Source organism: Gigantopelta aegis, chromosome 6, assembly GCF_016097555.1.
Source record: "Gigantopelta aegis isolate Gae_Host chromosome 6, Gae_host_genome, whole genome shotgun sequence".
Lineage (NCBI taxonomy): Eukaryota > Metazoa > Mollusca > Gastropoda > Neomphalida > Peltospiridae > Gigantopelta > Gigantopelta aegis.
In genome coordinates, this window is record NC_054704.1 from 32196231 (window position 1) to 32212945 (window position 16715).

Genomic DNA, 16715 nt, shown 5'->3' on the forward strand with positions numbered 1-16715 from the left:
TTCATTTCAACTCCAGCTTGAACTGATTAAACTGTTGAAATGTTTTTGTCATTGATTTGTTTTTATTTTGGCGTGGGCATAACATTTCCACGTCAACGTCCGATCTTGCGATCACCAACGCCCACCGTAAATTCACGAAGCCATCCGGGCACCTGCATTTATCGATTGACTGAAAAGCTCAAGGTAAGATGGCGAGTATTTTGAATGAGGTTTTAGCTTTATTTTTGCAAAGTATTCTATTTAAACCTTTACTCTTGATGTTTGTGTTCCAGTAACACTGCATATTTTATGTCATACTGTAAAATATATCGTTTAATAACTGACCATATCGGCGTATGTCCACCATGAAAGCAAAATTGTTTTTTTTTTCCGCCAGTATTGATTGTCAATATCACGTGTTTTGACCGGTTTTTAGTCGCACACTAGTATACAGGTTTATAATGCTTGAATAGTTATTTATTTTATGCATTCTTGACAGCTGTCTAGTGTCTGCTTTCACGGACTTGCAGTGTTGCACTGAATCAGTGAATGAAAAGGTATGCTAGGTCATTTTTAATCTTGGCCGAAGGGACATAGAATGTCACAATGTGTGGTTAAGAAAAATATTGACATAATGTGCCCCGTGCACTATCTTGGCTAGTATTGTCCCAGTATTTTGAAGTGGTGGGGTCCTGTTATTGTTACACACGACCACTCACATCATTAAAAGTTTACTTTATACTTTGATGAACTAAACATAAATTGACTAAGCTCCCCATCTCAAGAAAAACAACACCCCACCCCCCCTAATTGATTTGCAAAGTTGGAGTAAATATTAGAAGTTGACATTAAGTTAGCTCACTTGCCTTCAGCCCTACTCTACCAGCCTCGGTAGTGTCGTGGTTAGGCCATCGGTCTACAGGCTGGTAGGTACTGGGTTCGGATCCCAGTCGAGGCATGGGATTTTTAATCCAGATACCGACTCCAAACCCTGAGTGAGTGCTCCGCAAGGCTCATTGGGTAGGTGTAAACCACTTGCATCGACCAGTGATCCGTAACTGGTTCAACAAAGGCCATGGTTTGTGCTATCCTGCCTGTGGGAAGCGCAAATAAAAGATCCCTTGCTGCTAATCGGAAAGAGTAGCCCATGTAGTGGCGACAGCGGGTTTCCTCTCAAAATCTGCGTGGTCCTTAACCATATGTCTGACGCCATATAACCGTAAATAAAATGTGTTGAGTGCGTCATTAAATAAAAATTTCTTTCTTTCAGCCCTACCCGTTATTGATATTGATATGTGGGGTAAGGCTAGAGGAAACTATGTAATGCTTTGGCAATCATCAACCAAATGGTTGCAAGCTACTGTGTCTAGGGTGGGATGTAGCCCAGTGGTACAGCGCTCGCTCGATTAGTGGTTGGTGTGGGATCGATCCCCGTCGGTGAGACCATTGGGCTATTTCTCGTTCCAGCCAGTGCACCACGACTGGTATATCAAAGGCTGTGGTATGTACTACCCTGTCTGGGATGGTGCATATAAAAGATCCCTTGCATCTAATCGAAAAGAGTAGCCCATGAAGTGGCGACAGTGGGTTTCGTCTTTCAATATCTGTGTGATCCTTAACCATATGTCTGAGACACCATATAACCGTAAATAAAATGTGTTGAGTGCGTTGTTAAATAAAGCATTTCTTTCTTTCTTTTTTCTACTGTGTCTAAAATAAATTAAAATCCTAAATCTGACCCCTAGCCATATATGTATGTCTGAGACGCCATATAACCGTAAATAAAATGTGTCAAGTGCGTTTTTAAACAAAACATTTCTTTCTTTCTTTTTGCTACTGTGTCTAAAATAAAAAAGAAATCCTAAATCTTATGCCACAGAGCTTTAGTTTGATCATTCTTATGACATAAAATTTACATATTGTTAACCATGCAGTACCAACACTACATGAAGAAACCCGATGTCCCTATGCGAAACGAACCTGCATTGTACTTTCTTGTAGTGACTCATAGTGATGTGACACGCCTTGCATGCTTACTTGCAGGGGCCGTATCATACGGTCACACATCACAATTAATGACTAGCTGCACAGGTGTTATGGAACAATCAGCGAACACGATTAATGAATACTCTGCTGTTGGGGAGCTATAGGGACATTTGGACAGTTATGATCGCACTGTCAGCCAGAGAGACGTTTATAGAAAAAACACAGAATAGCTGCCTACCATCATGTACAGGCAATGATTCCTCCTCTAATACAACAATAACCCTATGTTTGATGTGAAATTCCATTACATTGATCATTTTGAATTTTGTCGATAACAAATATTTCTCATATTAACACACTACAAGAAGAAACCTGACACCATCCCCTTTCAATAAAATGTTTCAGTTACATACATAGATGTTGTCTAGTTCTCAAACGGTACTGGAGTTAAATCGTATGGTGTTACAAAGGCTGTAGTATGTACTATGTTGTCCGTGGAATAGTGCATATGAAAGATCCTTTAACACTACATCCTCGAAGAGTAGCCCATTGAGTAGTGGCAGCAGGTTTCCTTTCTAATTATCTTTGTGATCTTCGTCTTTAACCATATGTCTGACGCCATTTAACCGTAATTAAAATTAGTGCATAGTTAAATTTAAAAAATCTGTCTTTTCATTCATTTTGAATAACGGCTGTTTCAGGGTTTTTTAAATTATGCTTTTTGATGCTAAAAAAATAGTAGCATTGCTTAACTCCATTAAAGAGTGATATAATTTGCATGAAAAATCTAGGGTGATCTGTTTTTTACCACTATATTTATAAAAACATAAATAATACACAATGAAACCTCTCTGAACAGGATCATGCTAGGGGCGTAATATTTGTCAGATATGCAGGTTTTGGTTTTTAAAGGGTCACGGTTATTGAATTTAGAAAATTGATACCATGAAATTTGGCTGGTTTTGACCGGATTTTGGTTTGTTCATAATAATGTCATATTTTATTCACTGAAGAAAGACAGAAAGAAAGGAATGTTTTATTTAACAATGCACTCAACACATTTTATTTACTGTTATATGGTGTCGGACATATGGTTAAGGACCACACAGATATTGAGAGAAACCCGCTGTCGCCACTTCATGGGCTACTCTTTTCAAGGGTTCTTTTACATGCACCATCCCACAGACAGAGTAGTACATACCACAGCCTTTGATATACCAGTCGTGGTGCACTGGCTGGACTGAGAAGTAGCCCAATGGATCGATCGACAGGGATCGATCCCAGACCGACCATGCTTCGAGCGAGTGCTTTACCACTGGGCTACATCCCGCCCCTTTATTCACTGAAGATGCCTTGCCTGAACCAACAAGTTGCATTGAAAAAAACCAGACATTATTTTGTGTACGGTTTGTTTTGACTGCAGTTGCAATTTATTGTTTTTGTTTGAGTGGTGTGGAATGGTTTTGTGTGATAATTTTAATTGACAAACGTTTGCCGTCTTGAGTGTAGGCCAGTATGTATATACATATGTACTCAAATAAGTTATTTTTTATTGTTGTTACTATGATTGTATTGGTGGAGCAATTGATTTTGTGTTGAGTGTTTGCCACTTTTTGGGGGGAAGGGGCCTATGTTCGGACCCACATAACACCTGGATAAATATCTGAATACCTATTCAAAGATAGTATTTTAGCGTGAAATGACACCCTGGTGCTATACAATCAAGCGACAGGCTTAGAGATAGGCAATGTAGACCAGACCACACCCATGTCTAGCGCTAAAAGTAAAATATGCTGTTGAAGCATGTAAGATTTTATAATTCTATTGGTTACACATCCAATATTTTGTTATATAATAATAAATTTATTTGCTCAATGAAAACTTGTTTACAAGCCCCTTATTTCACAGCTTATAACCCGACCCCTGCAATAAAAAATGTCTATAGCAAAAAAAAAAACATGCTGGCCATTGAAAAAACACCTGAATATATAGTTTACTGCAAAAAAGTGCCGTGGAAAATTAAAAACTCCACAGCATTGCCAATTGTCATGGGCAATTGCAGGGGTTGTAACCAGCCATTTAGCTGTGGGACACAAAAATGGTACTCGTGATCAAGTGACAAAATCACTTGCGTTTGTAAACTCGGATATTCAGCATCATTCCTCCCCCATCAATTCCCCAAAAGAATTATCAATTTTGGAGGGGAAAAAATTCAAAATCTGAATGTAAATATTCCTGTTTTTATTATTATAGTCAAATCCGCTTATTTGGATGTGCCTCGTGCAACAAAATTATATTCAAATAAGCGGCATATTCAATAAACCGAAGATACAATTTCGAAATACGATATATCCAATTAAGACCTCTTGTTGATTTATACAAACCCTAATTACGATTCTCCCAATTTGGGCCTCATGATGTGGAATTTTCGCCAGAGACCGGTATTTTGTGTTAATAAAATACCGATTCCAAGTTCCATATTGTGACTGTTATCATTATCAAGTTTGTCTATAAACTTGATAAATACAAGAGTTAACAGTTAATGCCGTTTGTACGCCTAGAAGTAGAAGTGACTAAACATCTAATGACCCAGATAAAACGACCGGAAGCTCAATTAGACTGGCCACAGTCAAATAATTAAAAGGCCGTTATTAACTTCTTGATAATTAAACGGCCGTTATTAACTTCTTTGTACATTTGTAAATCAAATGCAACAAGACCCCACCCCCACCACCCAATATAATCTTGAATAAGTAGTCATTTCCATGTTCTGTATTTTACCAGGACATCTATCTGACTATTATCTGTGCATTTGTAACTGATTTGACAGGTAAACTAGACTGGCCAAAGTCAAATAAGTGAAAGGCCGTTATTCAGTGTAACAGAAGGAAAAACACAAATACAAATGCTAATATTGGGCCCGATATTGCAATGTCTTTTTGTCTGGCGACGGAAAACCATTCTGATAAGGCCTTCTCCACATTGGCTGCTTTTCCCGTTCTCTGTCTTTTTCGTTCTGGGTTAGCATTGGCGAGATACTGGGCACATATCTCGTCGTATTTCTGAGCTGCTTTTCCCGTTCTCTGTCTTTTTCGTTCTGGGTTAGCATTGGCGAGATACTGGGCACATATCTCGTCGTATTTCTGAGCCAAAGATAAATCGTTTCGTTTCCGTTTATTTGCCATGTTGACATTGTGAAAAAAAAAAGTTCTTGTCAATATTTATAGCCAAAAGATAATTAATCCAACTTGCTAAGAAAATCTCCTACAACTTGTCGGCATTTAACAATTTAAACAGTAATCACCATAATCGGTCACCCCAAATGGGGCCTCACATTGTGAGCTGCAGAGGAAAAATCACGTGATCAAAAGATCCCGCTAAAAATAACACTAGTAGCAAACGGCTTTTGTTTGTTACTGTCACGGACAATTCATAGAGAAAAATATCTGACAGGTATTTATTTATGGATTAAACATACACTGCTTCAAACGTGGCCGACATGAGATTAAGGGATGCCTGCTTACGAAACGCACATGGCCGCCAACAAGGTGGGAATGACCGACTTTGATCCTTGATTGTCCTGCATTGTCTCGGTCATTGGGTCACTTTTGAGATGAATCTCAGAGTTCATGGATTAATTACTATGTAATTAGGAAATGTATTGATTAATAACGAGTCGTCTGAAATAATTTAAGAAACAAGAAAACAAGTTTGTTGTAAGCCTTTTCTCTTTTTTTAACAATAAAATTAAATAAAATTAAAAGTATTCATTTCTGCATGTACGATAGTATGGTATTACGTACGATCATAAATTTTACAAAAACACATCAAGTAACAGAAACTTTCCTGTTTTACATGCAATTGCCATTCGGCAAGGATAATTTTATATTCAAATATCCGAAAACACGTTTAAAAAACACATCCAATTAACCGTTGGATTTTGTATTGTCATAATGGCAAATGGTTCCGTGCAGGACAAACATATTCAAATATCTGAAATATACAATAATCCGATATCCAATTAAGTGGATTTGACTGTATAAAGATATATTAAAAAAAACGATACATGTAACCCCTTCCATCAAACATACCATTTCATTACATAAAGTAGATATACAGGGTTTAAACTGTCATTTGCCAAATTGCCAAATACATTTTGAAGTTGAATTTGGTAAAAATATGTCATTACCAATTCATCAAAGAGCTAGTTCAAAAACCATGTGTCGTTTGTAGATATATATAGCTATTTAAAAAAATTATGATCTTTAACAAAGCAACATCTAGTCTTCTCTCGACGTTTCAAGTGCTTCTGAAAGGCACCACACTGCATCGACCAGTACTACAATGAATGTTGTCTTTTCCAATTTGTTTTTCCTTCCAATCCAGTGTTTCTGCCAGAAAGGAATTTTTGGGGCATGGCACTGTGGAATTGAATGTGATCACAATCAACAGGGGCTATGGGGGCCTACCCCAGAAAAAAAAAGGTTATGTTTAGGGTTAAGATTAAGAAAAAAATACAGTAATGATAAGAGTCATTAATTTTGTCAAACGGTTAACAAAAAATTGGGTATGGCACCATACCTGTTTTACTCTGGCAGAAACCCTGCTGAATCAGGTGCCCATTTTCTGTTTCTAAGAATTTTATACCATGCCCTATAGGTGATTGGGATATATGTCTAATATGCCAAGGCTAGCTCTGGGTGAGCAGAAAATTTCTTCAAATTAAATTATCTGTTAAAATTGCGGGAACCTTTTTATTTTGTAAAAAAAAATACCAATTTTTACCTGCATTTAATTCACCAAATTAAAATAAAATTAGCTAATTGTTTTTAAAATTCACAGTTGGTGAATTTGATGAGTGCCAGTCTGTAAACTGAATTAAACTTTTTCATATTTATAATGATCTAAAGCAAATTGTTAAACTGTCAATCCCAATCATGAACTCATAATGTATTTCTTAATACAGTATGGTGCCGTATATGAAAAGATGTGGTAAGCTTTCCTTCTGGAAATGCATGTAAAAGACCCATTGTAGGTAATTAATTTAGTCATATACTGTATATAATTAAAAACAGAAGAAGATTATAACAGTGTGAACCCTGTACCTACCAGCCTTATGTCTGATGGCTTTACCACGTCACCACTGAGGCCGGTAATGACAGCTGTTTATGACTGTTTATATATAGTGTCTTGAACCTATTAAAGCCGCACGCCCTAGTTCCATCCAACGAAAATAAATTATAATTTTGGTTAATCTACAAAACTGTAACACACTTAGATCACGTTTTTATAAAATGGAGAGAAAAAGCAGGTTTTATATCGATAAATACATGGGAATCCCCATGTCCCAATTGCTTGAAATAATGTTGAAAGTTAGTATTCTGATGTCACCGGTAGATGTCGCTCGAAGCACAAAAATGCCTACGTCACAACAAATTTCACCGAGTGCGGACAGACTTTGGGTGCGTGCGTTCCTTTCACCTCTCCTGGACATGTTCCAACTGTTCTGTCCTGGGCAGCGAAAGGAATGAGTTTGGAACAGGAAGTTACTTTATGAACATGGGTGCTTCTGTTTAGGAAGTGGCTGCTGCGGCAATCATGATACTTGAATAAGACGACACTGACCATGTTGACTATACTACAGTGTTTGAAATAATAACTCTTATATATTTTGTATAAACCGCAATTAGCCTACATTTGCTATTCGGAACCGGGTACTAGTGCCTAACCTATTGTTATTAGCAATTAGATGCACCGTTTATTATTGGTGGTGGGTGGTAGTGGTAGTGGTGGTGGTGGTAGTAGTAGTAGTAGTCACTGTCGTCAGGGGTGGAGAGGCACTTCCCCTCCCCAGGACGAAAATGTAAGATTTATTTTTCCTACTCTATTTAAATAAAGGTAACAATATAGCTTGTGTCCCACACACCCACCCCCCAAGGTTGTATCCCCTCTCCAGATATCGTAAGACTTAGCAAAATTATTGGTTTGTAGGGTTTGTAACGTTTTGTATTGAGATACTTGCTTGTCTGAACTTTATTGTTAATGAAAATGTTCACGAACTGTGAAGAAAAACCTCACAAATGAACAACAAGCAAACAACAACAAATCGGATATTGATTGCGCGAACCGTGCATGAGAAAACAAACCGAACCAAAATGATAATGGTCACATGGTATACCAGCGTCTGTGACATTGAAATGGGAATATCCCCTCTAAAAATAGATTAGACCTTGTCTGCTCAACGTTTTCTTCTCAGAGGCACGTGCCTTTTTAAGAAATATGAAAAATGCATTTTGTGGTATTACAAAAACCAGGATTACCAAAAAACACTTCAGGTGAATGGAAATGTATATTCTAAATAATAAACGGTAAGTAAAGTGCAATTTTATTTGTGAAAAAATGGGTTTAATAGCGAAAAACTACGGCCGTAATGGTTAACAACTAGGGTGTGTCCCTTTAAAGATCGTGGTGATTAATTTGTAAGTGCAAATGTTGGCACATGCATGCAGTCTTTGACAGGTGTGATTGACAGGTTTCTGCTGGTTACGATAATTGATTGGTTGGTAAGTATATTGGAGTGACAGATGCCTGGAATGGATACCAGTATCTTGAAGCTTATTAATTAATGTAAAAATATTTTGTCTTTCTGGTGTGACAGTTACAGCTTAATCTCAGGTATATTTTTTTTATATACAGTACTTAAACATTAAGGGCCAAATTTACAAAGCCTGTTTTTCTAAAAGCAGGTGTTTAAGCATTGTAAATGTATGTACATGTGTAAGACATAAACAGGTGTTTAAGCATTGTAAATGTATGTAGTTACATGCCTGTAAGACTCCAACAAGCTTTATAAATTTGACACTTAGAAAACATTGTCAGCCTTTATTTTTGTTTTGTTTTTGTGTGTTGTCACTGAGCCATTCTTATATTTGTTTTAAATTGATGTAGAATTTATGCCTTTCAACTCATTTGCTAAAAGGTTATTAATGTGTAAGTACCCAGGGTTTAAGCCAACTCGCCAAATGTGAAATAAACTTGAATCTTTTTTTATATGGCTGTCTATGATGGGTCTTATTATGGTATGGTGTTGTAAGTGCGTCCGTCCGTCGTCCATCTATTAACTTTTTCTTGTCTGGACCATATGTGACATACAGATGCATTCAGGATCATCAAACCTCACATGTAGGGAAAACATGGGATGGGATTGCAAAGAGTCAATGACTCAACGATATATATCCTCTTGCAAAGAGTCACTCAAAGGTCAGTCAATTGAATTCTGTTAAAAATAGCTTTTGTTTTCTGGTATTTTTGTCTTAATTCTTCTGTCAAATCCTGAGCTAAGAATATGCATGAAATTGCTTCCTTGTTAACGATATCTGGTTCAGGTCAAAGAACTATGGTACACAGTACAAAAAGTCATGGTAACAAGATAATGGATATAAATATGACATCCATCATCAAGCTTGTGCATTGGTGTACGGGATTTTAAGGAAGAATTTGTAATCAGGTAAATTTTGTCTGCTGTAATAGAATATACTGTACATGTATTAGCATTTTCAATGATTGAAACCTACAAAAGCTGTTCCATAACTGAAATTTGTTCACTCTGTTTTTCAGTCTGTCTACTACAATAATTTATAAAAAAAATATTCTTTACGCAAGCAAACTGTTCATTTCCTTTTAGTTGTATCTTGTGAAAAATAGTAACATTATATAAGAAACTAACTTTCTATGGCCTTATTATGAAAGGAGTCTTTACATACTACATATCATTTATCTTGTCTTTTGTAATGAAAACATATTTTTAACACTGCACATTCACTGTTAACATGGTCATACAGTAACAGTGCAGTTAGTTTCAGTATTGTTAATTTCATTGGCTGCTGTGCCTTGTCATCACTATGGAATAGCTGATAGATGTCTTTAAACTGATAACCCACTTGCATGGGAGATGGACGTGAGATAACAAAAATCAGTGTAAGAAAATATTTCTTTCTCCATATAGTATAATCACCATTGTTCAGGATACACCTCACAACTTTTTACTTGTGCAAACTTGTTTTCTGAAGCAGAACTGGATGGTTTGATTTTATCGATCATCAACACTTTCCGTGACCCCCTTAGGTGGACAGATCTTTTATTTATGATTGTGGTCATAAGCTTAGAAAAACCCCAGACATTGATGGTGACTGATTATGTATATTATGTTTCTGAATGTCACATTGTCATTATCCTAAAATCTTTTTTTTTTTTAAAGCAAAAAAGGAGGTTTTTATTCTGCAATCAAACAAAATTATTTGCTGTGGGACTTAAAGATGCATGATGTTATTCTTTGTAAGGGATGTACAGTGGTAAAAGCACTCATCTGAAGCGCTGTCGTTCTGGGATCAGTCCCCATCGGTGGGCCCCATTGGGCTATTTCTTGTTCCAGCCAATGCACCCATGTGGTATGTTCTATCTTGTTTTCATCGGATGGTAAATATAAAAAATCCCATGCTACTAATGGAAAAATGTAGTGGGTTTCTTCTCCAAAACTACATGTATATGTCACAATTACCAAATGGTTGACATTATTAGCCGATGATTAATAAATCAGTGTGCTCTAGTGGTGTTGTTAAACAAAACAAACTAACTAACAATGAAAACTAAAACTGCAGAAATTGACACATTTATAAGAAATTCCGTCATAATAGATTCTTTTTGTCTTCATGTAATGCAAATGGGTAGGTGTAAACCATTTGCACCAACCAGTGATCCATACCTGGTTCAACAAAGGCCATGGTTTGTGCTATCCTGCCTGTGGGAAGTGCAAATAAAAAGATCCCTTGCTGCTAATCGGAAAGAGTAGCCCATGTAGTGGCGACATCGGATTTCCTCTCAAAATCTGTGTGGTCCATAACCATATGTCTGACGCCATATAACCGTAAATAAAATGTGTTGACATGCGTTGTGAAATAAAACATTTCTTTCTTTCTTTCATGTAATGCTGGTGGATAGCAAAAATTTGGATGTGTATTTTGAGCATGGTATTGGTTTTGAAACATTATCTTTAAATAACAATTGTGTGTCATCTAAGAAAAGCCATGGCATCAAGTGCAGATGTTTTTGTTACTGTTACTGATAAAAATAAAGCATTGTTTACAATATGCATGTTTGTGGTAAGTACATGTATAAACAATTAACAATACCATATTGCTGAAAGAACTGTTTTAAAAAAAATTACAATAGAATTTACTCAAATGCTGCAATATAGTCCGTCCCCTAGGGAACGCCTTTTTTCATACAATGAAATTTGCTACAATTTACACAGATTTATATTTCTGGAGCCAATTGATTTATAAATTGCACACAAAAATAGTTTTTTTGTTATTTTTAAAACACTTTTACTTTTCTTCTTTCGTCAAACCAAACTAATTATTTACAAAAACAGTTTTATAGAATGATGGGACAGACTAAGGACTACATAGCTGTCTACAGCCATTGAAACTGGGATAAAGTTGTGATGGTTTTGCCTTTGCAAACTATTTTTCCTATTGTGGAGGTCTGGGAAGGGGCTTCCCCACAAAAAATATTTTTTCAATAATATATTATTATATTTTGATCATGTATATACATTAGGTTATGTATCTGCCAATAATAAGAAAAGCATCATTAGTTCTGCATCATGCAAGATTGTTGCTTATCGGCTTCGAAACTGATATTGTGAGGATGTAAAACTTGCAACACATTTCATTGATAAAGTCCTAAATTTCAAATTTTGGTTGGTGGTGGTTGATATGTGGTTTTGGTGTTTCAGATAGGCAATGCGACAAGACGGACATTCACAGGTATTGTTGATTGTTATAGTGTGTGTGTTTGTCTTCAGTTGTTGTACTCCTACTAGAGCTGCAGTTGCTGTGTTGATGTTGTGTTTTGCTTTATTTGAAGTCTTGTGTGGATAGAATCTGAACTGAATGGTTCTAGAATTTGATTTAGTTTCCAGAGAAATCTTAATTAATGTTAACGATAAGCTGTTCCAAGATGGTTAGCCAATATTATGCTATTGTGTATGCTGTCAGCATTTCTTCAAAACCTGTGACAGTTGCTTTGTTGTGTTCTTTGATTCCTGTTGACATTTCTGATTGAATAATAAGGAACAGCAATTGGTATGTGTGATTTAATATTGAAATAAAGAATTATTGACATAGTTGTATATAAAAATACCAGTATTTAATAAACATAACATAATTTCAAAAATATTTAAAATTTAAATTATACAATATTGAAATTATAGTAATAGTAAAGTAAGGGGTAATACATTATGTATTTCGAAATTTTAGGTAACAAGTCTGTTTGTGACATTTTTATGTACATGAGTAACTAATTATTCAGTTAGGTGACTTAAATTTGCTTAATCAGTGACTAACCTAATTGTAATGTGTACTGCTGTTTTGATAACAATGACATTCCTGATGTATTTTAAACAAATTATTTTGAAAATAATATAGTATTATTCATGTTCCAAAGTAAATCTTTAAAAATGTATGTACTAGTTGGTAACTGTTAAATTGGTGGTTTCCATGAATTTAAATTGTGTTACTGAACAATGATTTTGGAACAAAATACTGCCCTTCATAAATTTTTCATCAGGCTTGATGTTTGAATTTAAAGTTAAGTTACAGCAGTAAGGCACACAAAAAAAAGAGAAAAGTTTCCGGGAACCTAAAGGTTTTCTTATGCCAGTTTTGTAGATCATTAATTTCTTTTTGATTTCATGTACATGTGCACCAAATAAACCATTCTTGTGTAGCAGAAAAAACATTCTTTTTGTTCTTGCAGCATTTAAAGCGCCCTATTACGAAAAGGGTCTATAGCTATATGAATTGTTCGTATTGATAAAAAAGTGTTAATTGATTTATAAGTGGGAACAGTTATGGTACATGTATATACCATTAAATTTTGTAGATGTTGAAGTATGATTTTGGTGTTGCAAATATAGAGAATAATACGTGAGTGGCCGTTAGATACCATTTATCTCAACAAGTTGTTTTAAAATGTAAAAATATATCTAATGAGTGAAAACGAGTTGTGAGATAAATGGTATCTAACGGACAGAAATGTATTATATCTTCAAAAACCAGGTTTTAAGCCTAAAAGTTATTTACAACTGTTGCACTTGTAGCTGACTTATGTGTCACAGACACATGATTGTCATGTTAAATATACGTCACAGTTTAATTGATTTCCTTCGTGTTGGTTTTTTATTGGACATATAGCACTAGTGATCTGGTCATCACCTAGGAGCAGCCAGTCATGTCTTGAAATTGTTAACACGTACATGTAAAATAACAAATGATGTTCTCACTAAGGGGTATGTAAGAAATCTGCTATGGATCACTCGGAAAACGTACATTAATTTATGACAAAGCCAACATTAATACCTGCAACTATTGCCTGTAAGTAGTTGTTAGTTACATATGTTGATGTGTCATTAAACAAACTTTCTTTGTTCTAGACTACCAGCCTCGGTGGTGTCATGATTAAAAAAAAAAGAGTAAAGTTTGTTTTATTTAACGATGCCACTAGAGCACATTGATTTTTAATCTTATCATCGGCTGTTGGACATTAAACATATGGTCATTCTGACACTGTTTTTTAGAGGAAACCCACTGTCGCCACATAGGCTACTCTTTTATAACAGGCAGCAAGGGATCTTTTATTTTCGCTTCCCACAGGCAGGATAGCACAAACCATGGCCTTTGTTGAACCAGTTATGGATCCCTGGTCGGTGCAAGTGGTTTACACCTACCCATTGAGCCTTGTGGAACGCTCACTCAGGGTTTGGAGTCTGTATCTGGATTAAAAATCCAATGCCTCAACTGGGATCCGAACCCAGTACCTACCAACCTGTAGACCAATGGCCTAACTATGACGCCACTGAGGCCGGTGTGTCGTGTTTAAGCCATGGGACATAAGGCTGGTAGGTACAGGGTTCGCAGCCCACCCAGAGCTAGTTTTAATGACTCAATGGGTAGGTGTAAGACCACTACACCTTCTTCTCTCTCACTAACCACTAACAACTAACTCACTGTCCTGGACAAACAGCCCATATAGCTGAGGTGTGTGCGCCCAGGACAGCGTGCTTGAACTGTAATTGGCTATAAGCACGAAAATAAGTTGAAATGAAATGAATGTTCTAGACTACAATTTGGTAGGCATGGCTCTGCATTTGTGAGTGATAAAAAATAATTTAATAATTAACTAATGTACTTCATAACTTGAGGTTTATGGAAATTCTTCACTGTATTGTTCGTGCATGGACTACCGAGCTCATTCTTTTTTCTTTATGCCTACCATAGTGGAGTTGCAAAGATTTTTGTATGTGTTGTAGCGTGAGCTGTTTGACCTGTTGACAATATATAGATATGTGTATACTCGGCAAAGAAAAAATGGTGCAAATATATAACAAATAAGAGATTTAAAGAGTCAATATGACATTGATTTTTAAAATATTTTTATATGTACAGCATCCTGATAAAATAGTAATCCTTTCTTATTTGTATCCTTTTGTTGTTTGACAGATATATGTATAAATAGTTTTTAACCACGAAGACTGTGGTTTTTGTTGCTAAGTATATTAATATTTATTCTTTGTACAAATATCATTGTATTGTCAGTGAAAGTAAAACTGTTCATGCAGAAACATAAAAGCAATGAAAGTGTCATTCTAGATGTGTAGCTACTGGTCCTTGAACATGGTATAAAGAGACCAACAAATAGTAGGTGTTTTTAAGTCTGTATGTTAAAGAAATGATCATTCAAATGATGATTCCTTATTATTTTGTTAACCAACAGGTGTTTGGTATTTGAAACTTAATGTACTGTTTTTGAGAAGAAACACATTTTTATGTATATAGAGAATAATTAGTTAGTGACATCGGATATCTGCTTTAGTCTGTGACGGTAAGAATGGGAAATTTCACGAGACTCTGCCGAGTGGAATTTCTTGTTCAGCCTGAACATGATAAAGCAGCTATTCAGCATTGTTAACTAGATATTATCTTTATTCTGCAGACCATAAAAGTTAAGGGAGAAAGCTATTATTTCTGTTTTTTAGCCACATTGTACAATGACCTAGAGGGCAAATGAGCGATTTTGTAATGTAACTATGCGTATGATGTTACTCATGTGACGTCAAAAGTCATATCCTACTAGTAGTAGGATATGACTATGCTTTATCTGTCATATTCTGTGAATAGAATCGGCGGTTGACACATTACTTAGGATTAGAAAGACACTGTCCTGATATTTTAAAAGATAAAATTAAGTTATTTGCTAAAACAAAAATACAGTGTTTGCCTTAGTTGCCAAGTTGTAGGGTCTGCTCCTATTTCTCCCTCCATCACCTTTTCCCGACTCCTGTCTTGTGCTGCTGTGATAAATACATATGTGTACCTGTATGCTATAGACATCATTTTTGATCCAGCAGTCATTATTTGGGAACACTCTGAAGTTGGTTGGCAAAAGGATCAAGCTGGCCTATTAGGTGATGCCGATTTTCAGGGGTATAAAATACAATTGAAAAAAACTAAACCTGTTACATTACACTTTATTTATTTTTCTGATTGGAACTATTCAGTTTGATGCATTAAAATATTCTATCTTTAATTAAAGCAATACATGTTCCTTAGCAGGCCCAACAAATTTTCAATCCACCTAACTTCAAGGGCCCATAACTGTGTACAATGGGTAAATCACAATGAAAGTTAAAATTTATCTCTAACAGAACATGATAAAGCTATACACAAAATTTCAGCTGGGTAACTTGAGGCATTGCAAAAGCAAAGTCAGGAAAACAAATTTCCGTATCTCCTAGTACAAGGGCCATAATACCATGCCACAAATGGATAAAGTGCCATGGAAGTCAAACTTGATCAATAACAGCACATGATAAAGCTATACACAAAATTTCAGCTGGGTAACTTGAGGCATTGCAAAAGCAAAGGAAAACAAATTTCCTTATCTCCTAGTGCAAGGGCCATAATACCATGCCACAAATGGATAAATTGCCATGGAAGTCAAACTTTATCAATAACAGCACATGATAAAGCTATACACAAAATGTCAATTCAATATCTTGATGCATTGTCGAAAAAAAAAAAACATCCGGAAAACTATGTGGATAAACGGATGGACAGACAGACAGAAGGACGGAGATGAAACCTATAGTCTATTGCGGTTGGACCAGTAGGGGACTAAAAACAAAGGCACAATATTTTTCCTTAATACCTTAAGTAGTAATGTTTTGTGTAAATTATTAGTCCCCTACCAGTCCAAGCAGAGGGGACTATTGGTTTTGTTTCTGTCCTTCTGTCTGTACATCTGTCCTGTCACACATATAGTTTTTTCATAATTCTTCAAAATATTGAGCTAAGTGTTTTGTATAGCTTTATAATGTACTGTTACAGATCAAGACTAGTTTGACTTTCATGGCCAATTACCCATTTTAGACCGAGTTATGGAGATGCAAAAATTTGTTGGGCCCTGAGACATTTATTGCTTAGCAGTACTCTCAGAATGCCCGTTTTGTTCAAGTTTCCTTGATTGTATGTATGTATGTATGTATATGTATATATATATATATATATGTGTGTGTGTGTGTATATATATATATATATATATATATATATATATAGAGGTGTGTGTGTATATATATATATATATATATATAGAGGTTATTACCAGAGTGTTTTTCGGTATCGTCAATATCA

The 16715-nt window shown here is 35.7% G+C and overlaps 1 protein-coding gene across 3 annotated transcripts in view; it reads left to right on the forward strand.

Moving 5' to 3' along the window:
* The window catches only part of LOC121375307 (ras-related protein Rab-3-like), an 82193-nt gene continuing 65478 nt past the window's right edge, over positions 1-16715 (forward strand). For 2 of the 3 annotated variants that reach the window (XM_041502691.1, XM_041502690.1), the window contains exon 1: positions 1-183. In XM_041502691.1, coding sequence (XP_041358625.1) covers positions 40-183 — 144 coding nt within the window. In that variant the 5' untranslated portion in view covers positions 1-39. Of the gene's footprint in view, positions 184-446; positions 537-16715 lie in introns of those variants that run through there. The other variant, XM_041502695.1, reaches the window with a different exon arrangement.